Raw genomic sequence first — 10,019 nt, forward strand, 5'->3', positions numbered from 1 at the left:
TCAAATATAGAAAAGGGGACTTTATTTAGTCTTTTTACATATGGCTTAGCTTTTCTTTATTACAAAGAGGTTTTAGAAAAGGTTTTGACGACTTTGAGTCAACCACTGGCGGACAGTCATTAGACGATGACACTGCAATGGGACATCACAAGCTCCTATATGGCTCTGGCCACAAGGTAGTCACACAGTAAAAAGTAACGGCAAGGAAACAAGTCAGTCTTAACACATACAGCAGTACAACATTAGATGAATGGTTATAGCGGATGGATTCAGTGAAGTGAAAGGTTCATAGCGATTACAGACATAAATGCAAACTCCAGAACAGACATGATTCCCTTTCCTGGATGTCTTTTTTGATTCCACACACATTTCCCTGTGAAGTTTGTATAAAGGCAACACCCTGTGAAGCTGCTATTGCAACTCACTGTTGCTGTTATGAGTGCTGTTAAAAAACATTTGATTTACACATAGTGTTTCTGAGAGGACTTCATTCCCCACAGTGGCCACTGTACCATAGCTCTTGAAAACCAGAGAGCCAAGAAAATACAACCATTATTATGGACTAATCTTGTGCAGCTTGATGCAGTGCCAGTTTTGCTTTCATGGCCACATGCTGTGGTCATTTTCATTCTCCACACAGTACACCTGGCAAACATCAAACTGCTAAACATGATCAGCATTTCCTACATTTCTAATAATTACAGAGTGTACCAAATGCATTATTCAAATCATCAATAACAGCATTACATTAGCTTGCACTAGGTTCGGTTTTGCACGATCCACCGACCAACATGATATAAAGCTGAGCTCATAAGTCTTGATTTTTATTTAATTTGTTTAGCTCCCCCACACCACATATAGTTTAGTTCTGTCTACAAAAAGTGTTGTTGCATAAACAGATGTTGATATAGTGCCTGTTTCATACAGCGGTCTGTAGAGTGGACTCATTTCATGTCTCTCTCCTCGCCTTCTTTTTCTTGGGGGCTGGCTTGGGGGCTTGGCTCTCCTCAAGTTTCTCTGTGGAGAGAAACAAACAGAGGACATGAGTCACAGCAATAAAACACATTGCATGCCGTCATGATTTGTTTACCATTTCCCAAAATTAAAAGATACAGTGATTCCACCACATGGTTCACAAAACTACACATTGGACAGAAGGCTGACATACTGTAGGGACAGACTTGAAAGAGTGAAGAAAGAAAATGAGCAAACAAGCTATTCCAGTCCTTAAGAATAATTGTTTCTGCTGCCTGCTTGTTTTTTATTTTCAAAGTAAAAGTATACAAGGCCTAAATTTACTAGAGAGAACTGACAAAGGCTAAAAGTCTGTTTGCAGTAAACTGACTTGTGTTATCTACATTGAAGATGGCCTATAACTCAGGCTGCTGGGAAGGCCTTTCAAACTGAACATCTGGCAATAATGGCTATCAGACCCAGCCACTTCCTACACCTGTAAATGTCTACATAATCCCTGGCTTATGACAATTTATTTTCTCCCAGAACTGCAGTATATAATTTAACATTGTACAGACTCTCCAAACCATATATTCAACACATTACATGGAAAAGACAGTTAAGTTCGGAGATGGCCTTGGCATTGTGTGTCATGTGGCACCCACCATTGGCATTAAAATACATCAGGGTAATAGACTATAGTTATACTGCGGGCATTTTTCTCATATGTCATACTTGTGAAGTGGGAACAGTTATGACACAAGAGCAAAATGGCCACTGTGTAAATATGGTTTGTATGTGCATACTGTCAAACATACTTTGTTGTGTTGGGGCAGCGATGTCATTCTGTTTGGCAGTGGGCTCTTTCTGTGGCACTGGTGTGACAGGGGGCTTCTGGGACACGTTCTCCTTCACTGGTCGCTCCACTCTTGCCTAATGGTAACCACATCAGCAGTTATAAGTTAGACACTATGTTAAAAAAAAAAAAAAATATATATATATATATATATATATATATATATATATATATATATATATATATATATATATATATATATAAAATAAATAGCATTTTATGTACAGCCTACCGTATGTATATATAAACACATGTGAATAAACTTTAAAAAAATACCAAAACCCCATCGATACCCGGGTGAAAAAGTTCCTGCCAGAGAACTTGCTCTGTGGTTACTGGAATGACTGATACCGACCTCTACAGCAGCTGCCTTGACGGTCTGGACCACAGGAGCAGCCTCCTCAATGGGCTGCTGTTTCTTCACTGGAGCCTCAGAGACAACCTCCTTCTCTGCTTCCTCTACTTCCTGAGAGAAACACAGGCACAGACGAGAATGGATACACAGCCGTTACCAGAACATTTCATACAGCTTTAATTCAGTCATTTGGTCGTGTGTGTGTGTGTGTGTGTGTGTGTGTGTGTGTGTGTGTGTGTGTGTGTGTGTGTGTGTGTGTGTGTGTGTGTTACCTGGGCAGCAACATCTCCATTTTCAGCTGCCCTCTTCTTTTTCTTCTTCTTCTTTTTAGTTTTAGCTGCTCCATCAGCAGCTGTCTCCATCTTTTCCTCTTCCTCCTCATCCTGAGGAAAGCGCAAACACATTCAAACAGCCCAATTCATTGACTGGCCAGCTTTGGAGAGGTTCAAATGCAGTGGCAAATGTTTGTGCTCAGGTTTAATGCAAGGCCGGTTCAATACTTAGACAGATGTGAAAGCCCTTGTCATAATTCTGTAACTATATAATAATATCAAATAACAACGGATAAAACAAACTGAATGGACTTTTTTGTAAGTTAGCTAGCTCACTAAGATAACAGCAGTTTCTCTGAGTTTGTATTGTTTCCCAGGGTACGGTTACAAACAGGAAGTTCACAAAAGTTGGAACACTCAGGGCAGCCGTGTTATTGTTCTCAGCCTGAAACAAACAATAGCTACTTTATTATGAGGGTGAATGAATTAACCTTGGCAGGTTCAGGGCTGGGATCCTCCGGGATCACAGGGGGCTCTGGAGTAGGCTCCTCAAAGTTGCCCCAGGCCTCAGAGGGGGCATTCCAGTCAGAACTGGGGTCCACTGAACTACCATCTACAAAACACAAACCCCTGAAGTCAACAAATATATGTACAACTATTCCTCACTATTGAGCTGAACATTCGCCAGAAATGTGGCAACAAAGTAGCATCATAACTAAGAAGTAGACTGAGACAAACAAAACAAAACTCATCCTTACTCAATCCAGACCACTCATCCTCCACTCGGGGTTGGTTGCTCCAGGATCGCTCAGAGGCTTGAGGCTCTGCAGAGACAGGAAGTAGTGAGTCAACCTACCAGGGTAGAGGTCATTGCTTGGTAAACTACACCATCTAGTGGGGGACCAAGTGAAGCACAACATCCAGTTATTGTCTCCACCAGGCCAAAAGGCATGGCCGAGACTATGTTTGCATTATCAATTTGTCACTTACCTGCTACTACTTCACGTCCGGTCAAAGACACAGCTTTTAGGTCAGACGTCTTGATCCCACTTTCAATTACAGTCCAGGACCCTGAAACGTATTTTGAACAGTTCTCGTTAGAGTGGATGACGGGCACAGTCGGAATACATAGTTAGGCACAAGACTACAAAGTATTACATTATACATATTTGACAATCGCTGGTTCATCAAGAAGACACCAACATAGTAATTTATACATTATAAAGAGAGGACTTTTACCATCAATCTCAAAGGGGGTGTTTTTTTCCTGACTGGCAGAAGATTGACTGTCGTCTTGACCAGCAGTATGGGACGAAACCTTGACAGGGTTGTCAGTCAAATCACCAGCCACCACAGCCACTGGCAATGCTGCCTCACTGCTATTAACTAATACCAAGAGACAAACATATGATACTCAGCCACACACATTGGCAATGCACTTAAAGCATTTGTATAATCCTTGAAGCAAGGGAGCTTATTAACTAGAATGAGCCATAAAATGATATGATCTTGATGTTTCGTCAATGTTTCATGACTGGTTGTCAGTGGTCAGTAATTAACTGGTAAAATGTTCCTTTGCTTCTCATAATTACCTTGAGATACAACAGCCTCAACTTTTTCAGCTTTAACCTTGGACGAGTCCCCTACAGATAAAGGTGGATGGTAGAGTGTAAGTTCGATTTTTGCCTATAACAGGGGCACACAAACATGTACAGACTCACATATATACAAACACACACATTTCAGCTAGCAGTATATAGCATCCTTGAGAGTCAAGGATGTTCCCCAATGCCTGTATTTATAAACGATCTTGTCGACGAGAGACCAGTAAAACTTGACGACTCCTCGACAACAAATACTAACAAAATCAACAGAGAGAACCATCTCTCTCCAGATGCCAATTTAGGCTGTTGATGCAAGATAGCCTTGAGGGCTGATAGTGCATATGCGCATATGCACTGACTGCAACACACACACACACACACACACACACACACACACACACACACACACACCTTTTTTCTTCTTCTGAGAGGAAGGCACAGAGGCTGCTGTGGTCTTGAGTTGCTCTGGGGGAGCACTATTTGAAGTGTCCCCTGCTTTAGGACTTGGTGGCTTGTCCTTCTTGCGTTGCTCACGCTTCTCCTTGTTGCTGACCTTGGTCTCCCATGTGCCTGAGAAACAAGACATGGGTACATTGAGAAAGCATTAGTGGGGAAAATACCACGAGGGTATTAAGATTAGGATTAGTGGGGGTGGGCCATGGGATAGCTGCAGAGCACTGTTCAGTGCCACTGTCAACATATTTTAGCATGAAAACAAAACTGACAAACGTGCTCCAAACACAACATTTACTACTTTAGTGAAGTGACCCGAGTCACCCGCCTGCTGAAAACAGTCATGTGTTTAAAATCAGTGGAAGACTACTTTAGCAACTGAGAACAGAGAGTGGTGAATAACATGAAGAGATCTGTATGAACCAAAGCAACAACCAAATCACATGATTCAAACATCTCACCTCCTTCTGGTTCTTTGCCATCACCAGTGGTCTTGGTCTCCTTTGCCGTCTGTTTGGCCTTCTTCTTGGACTTCTTCACCTAGGAGACCAGAAACAGAGGGAAGAGTGTACAAGAGATACTGTACAGCACACCCTACTGTATGTTTACATCTCCAAGGGCAGTGACTAAGCCAGTGATCTCACACTGAGCCATAGATAGTCAATTGCAACACCATGTTCAAACCACATCTATATTTAAGTGAAATTACATACACCACCAAGACTCCCGAAACCCTTCAGACAGCCTGTTCTTTGAAAGCACCACAACCCTGCTGGGCTTCTGTGCAATCAGATTACTACTTCAACTTGTAAATAAATGTCAATCGGTATTCAAGGGTCACAGTGTCCACAGGGTGCTTTTCGGTTTCTAGAAGGCAGCGCTTGATGAACGGACCACACCTGACACTGTCCTAAGTCAGGAGCCATCCTTCAGGATTATGCTGCATCTGCAAGTTAAGATGGTAACCTGATACTGCCAGCTGGTCTGTCCACATCACCAGAGTGTGACGAGTGTGGGGCTACCCTCTGCTTCCAGGAATTGTAGGGGATCCACAGAATGTGTCATTATAATGTCAACTTTAATGGTAATTGCTGATTAATATATGTAATTATACAAATATTTTCAAGGCACATCTTGAGTGAGACTAATTGAGATTGAGTCACAGCTGGGTTTGGGTGGATGTGGCACTGCGTGGCTGTAGCTGCTGGTGGTTACCTCTGAAACCGGTTCAGCCTTCACTTCTGGTGGGGGTGCCTGGTGATGATGTGGCAGACTCTCCTCTGCCACCATGGCTTCCTCCTGTGGTTCGGCAACCACCCTTCCATTTGGCTGGGCTGCCTGGGCTTTCTGTGCAGAACAAAGGGACAGGACAGACAGGGATAGGGCGGGGGCCATATAATATAGTCCAGATCAACAAGCATTGTGTGTCATGTGGCACCCAAGTCTAGCCTGCCACGGCCTGACACTGCTAGCTGCTTAATCAGCACCAGCCAGCAAGAAGCTAGCTCAAATTAGCCACGACTGAACCGGTGTAGCCAAACTAGTGGTTCTTAAAGTGGGGCACTGGGGATTCTCAAGGTTCCTTGACTGGGTTCTAAATTGACCCTGACAAGTCTGTAACTCTGACAGTGTACAAATGGAACCATGGGTCCATTTGTACACTGTCAAAGGTGGATCCTTGAAATGTAAACGTTTGAGAACCACTGGCCTAAACTATTCTGATGTACTGTGAGATGTTAGCCTAGTTAGCTATAGCTTTGCTAAGGGTAGCAATCATTGACATTTGATTTTAGTCCACTTGCCTGTTCTGAGAAATAAGTAACCAGGTCTATGAAAGCAAGCCCAAAAGAAGCGACTAGGCAACGGCTCTTTGAAAATAGCCTATCTACAAGCTCACAAGAAAATCAAATAAAATCTTGAAGAAAATGATAATCTTGTTGCTAAGGGAAGCAATCATTGCCATTTTACTGTTCTCCACTTGCCTTTTCTGCCTTCTTCTTCTTTTTCTTCACCTCCTCCGAGGTTTTGACCACATGCTGCTTAACGGCCGCCGCTTTGATTTCAACGCAGTCATCCTGATCCACCGACCCGTGACCAGCGGGTCGTTTCCTGCATATGATCCGCCGGCAGGTCGAGGCCCACAGAGCCACCATGAGCACCAGACCCACGCATCCGGCTAACATGACGACCCATGGCGGAATGAGCTCCCCGCCGGGCTCCAGCCTCAGCCCCAGATCCACGCCGAGCTCCGTGTGCAGCAGCTCCAGGCCGCTGGACAGCAGCTCGTTCAGGCGGCCGGTGAGCACTTTGACCTGCCGGGAGGTCGCGTCCTGCCACTGCTCCATTTCTATTGTGTGTGTGGGGTTTGTTCCGTTTGTTGGTATTTATTTCAACAGACTAGATTAGTCACGCTTTGCTTTGCTGCTAAACCGAGCTGCTAGCTTGCAAAGTGCTAGCTAGAAATAACGGAACGGTTTCGACATGGTGGTAAATAACCTAACGCTTCTACTCCCTGGTAACATCCGCCTCCAAAGCCAAGCGGCCCGACTGTGTTAGCAGGCTAACGAGCTACTAATATGCTGATAAGATAACGGTAGACAACGGTTAGGTAGACCAGACAGTGCAACCTACTGCCACAGTGCTGGAGGTTCACCTCATATGGCTCCGACAGTCCATTCTGACAGCCAATGTTGCCAAATTTTTAGAGAAATAAGCAACCATGAAAACTAGCCATGGCTCACACGACGGTCGTCTGTCACGACCGTCATGGCGAAACTTCAACCTGGTGTTTGCACTTTCTCCCTTTTTGACGCGTACATCTACTTAAAGGTTCATATTTCAAATATAAAGTGCTTACCCCATGGTCACGGATGTTACAATTATGTACGGGTCCTTAGAAGTATCCGTATCGTCCGTATTGTTAAATGAAAAGCATTTTAGTCCGATCGGTGGCCATTTTCTCAGTTTTTTGGGCATTTGCTTTCAACTACGCGATCCTATCGGTTGGGAGGTGTATTGCCCTCTGATACATAATAACTCTATGAGACAATGGCCACCGATCGGATTAAAATGCTTTTTATTGAATAATACGGAAGATACGGGTACTTATACCCATCCGAAGTGAATTCCAACACCCGCGGCCATGGGGTAAGCACTTTATATTTGAAATCTGAACGTCTATGCAGATGTACGGGCCAAAGTGCAAACACCAGGTTGAAGTTTCATCATGCCTGTATAATATTATATATGACAGTCATGTTTCAGGGCTATGAAAACAAGCCAAAAAGAAGAGACCAAAGCCATATTGAAAACAGCCAATCTACAAGCTCACAACGCGTCGCGATGAGACGCGTTGTGAGCTTTTAGATATAGCTATTTTTAAAAAAAAGAAATCTTGAAAAGTTTGAAAAAACACTTTGAATATTTTCTAACATAACAAGACAAATCTGGTACGGGGGTCCCTGGCACACCATATTATCATATGGGGGGGGTTCACGGACATATACATATCAATTTGGGCGTCCTTTATTTGAAAATGTTTGAGAACCCCTGGTTTAAGCCCAAAATAAGCAACTACACTTTAGAAACAAGCCCCAAAAAAACGCAACCACCGATATTCACAAGCAACTTTACAGAAAAATAAGCCCAAGGTTGCTTATAATAAGCAGACATGGCAACACTGATGACAGCTACAATGGAAAGGGGGCGGTGCCACAGAGTGCCGCGTCCCGCGATTGGCTAATAACGCGGCATTTATGCTTCGTCGTTAGTAAGACCGGCCGGTGCCGCTCGCAGCAGAATATAGCCGATCTGCAAGCCCGCGACGCGTTGTGATTGTGTGGATCAAGACTGATAGAATTATTTTATCGAGTCCAACATTTGCATATGCATATCTATGTAAATGTAAAACTCGATAAAATAAATATATGACAGTCTTGACACAAATGCACAATTTTAAACTCTAATCCAGATTTATTTTAATCAGTGGTGGAAAAAGTGCAAAATCTTTTTACTCAAGTAAAAGTATCAATACTGCAATGTAAAAATACTCTGTTACAAGTAAAAGTCCGGTAATCAAAATGTACTTGAGTAAAGTACAAAAGTATTGGCATCAAAATATACTTCAAGTACCAAAAGTAAAAGTACTCATTATGCAGAATGTCCCATTTCACAAGGTATCATTATGTATAAAATGTATTGTGCAAAAATATATTAACAAGTAGTTGCTGTAATTCATACTTGATTTAAACACTTATATAATAAATAGATTTCACTAATCTATTACGCAACTGTTCTTACAATACTTTTTTCAGGTGAAATGGGAAATAAAGATACCGGTAGATTTTAGTAGAGCCATTGATCCATCCATCCATCTGCTTATCCGGAGTCGGGTTGCGGAGGTAACAGTTCCAAAACAGAATCCCAGACTTCCCTTTCCTGGGCTCGTCTATAGCTTCTTTAAACTGGGGGATCCTGAGGCGTTCCACGTCTTGGTCTGCCCTGTGACCTATTCCCAGCCGGACGTGCTGCGAAGACCTCCCTAGAGAGATGTACGCATCCGTAGTAGATGCCTGAAGCCCTGAACTAACTTAACAGGCTCCTTTCCACGTAAAGGAGCAGCGGCTCTACTCAGTCTCTCCCGGGTGCCCGAGTTCTTAACCTATCCCTATGGGAGATGGCAGCTAACCTCCAGAGAAAACTCATTTTGGCTGCCATCTTGTTCTTTCGGTCCTGACCCAGTTCAAGACCATAGGTGAGAGCAAGAACAAAGATTGACTTAGTTGCTCAGATCTCTTTTCATCCCAACAGTGCGGTACTGTGTATGCAGCACCGCTCCTGCCTGCAGCTCCAATTTGCCAGCTGATCTCCCACTCTGTCCTTCCTTCACTCATGAACAAGACCCAGAGATACTTTAACTCATCTGTCCGGAGATAATCTCGCAAACCATTGTAATGATCAGCGCATCACTTTATGCAAACTGCCAATAGGTCACAGAATTACCTCCACGTTTTATACTTTTTGAAAAACAAAAACTGATAAATGCATTGTGAGCTTGTAGATGAGCTATTTTCATGCATTTTTGATGACCTGCAGTAGTCATGACTTTGCAAAGGAACACTTACACTGCAAGCGGCACAGAGAAAACCAAACCAACTCAAGCAGTCGCAAGTCCTGTTGGGAGCTCAGCCAAGTACAACCCAGCCCAAAGTAGTCGGGGTCTTTAGTGATCCCATAGAGGACCACCCCCACCAAGCCATGGATCATCTGACACCATGGGCCGAAGACAGCAAGGGAAGCTGTGCTCCATTTTAAAACTAGCACAACAACAGTGGTCACATAAACCCATAGGTTGACAGTAGTATGTTGCACATAAACAGTCACAAAAAGTAGCCGATTGTGAGGATTCATTGTTCAAAGAGATAACATACTGGGAGAAAGAACCAACACACTATCAGTTAATTAAGGAGAGTTTACAAAGCAGAAAAGGCTCATTTATGTGGTATAATAAATAAAGACCAAATGAA

At 43.2% G+C, this 10,019-nt stretch overlaps 1 protein-coding gene across 2 annotated transcripts; it reads right to left on the reverse strand.

The window, feature by feature from the left end:
• Positions 1–7,166, reverse strand: LOC311042189 (protein LYRIC-like). Of its 2 annotated transcripts, none has more exons than XM_084052765.1 (13): positions 6,477–7,166; positions 5,710–5,841; positions 4,956–5,034; positions 4,453–4,611; positions 4,030–4,080; positions 3,677–3,823; positions 3,428–3,508; positions 3,196–3,261; positions 2,929–3,050; positions 2,438–2,548; positions 2,166–2,276; positions 1,773–1,887; positions 1–1,017 (listed from the first exon to the last, which is right to left on the reverse strand). In XM_084052765.1, the coding sequence occupies exons 1-13, from the start codon at positions 6,837–6,839 to the stop codon at positions 950–952; spliced, it is 1,605 nt and encodes a 534-aa protein (XP_083908891.1). In that variant the 5' UTR covers positions 6,840–7,166; the 3' UTR covers positions 1–949. The 2 variants fall into 2 exon arrangements, with proteins under 2 accessions (XP_083908891.1, XP_083908892.1); XM_084052766.1 differs by having other exon boundaries at positions 5,710–5,837; positions 6,473–7,166.
• Between the last annotated feature and the right edge of the window lie 2,853 nt (positions 7,167–10,019).

Source organism: Gymnoscopelus microlampas (genome assembly GCF_963454915.1).
Source record: "Gymnoscopelus microlampas genome assembly, chromosome: 3".
NCBI lineage: Eukaryota > Metazoa > Chordata > Actinopteri > Myctophiformes > Myctophidae > Gymnoscopelus > Gymnoscopelus microlampas.

Coding starts and splice junctions, on each gene's coding strand:
- LOC311042189 (XM_084052765.1), bottom strand. CDS start 6,839: ATGGAGCAGTGGCAGGACGCGACCTCCCGGCAGGTCAAAGTGCTCACC. Junction 3,824..4,029: donor TGAGGCTGTTGTATCTCAAG/GTAATTATGAGA, acceptor TCTTGGTATTAG/TTAATAGCAGTGAGGCAGCA. Junction 2,549..2,928: donor CCAGCCCTGAACCTGCCAAG/GTTAATTCATTC, acceptor CGCTTTCCTCAG/GATGAGGAGGAAGAGGAAAA.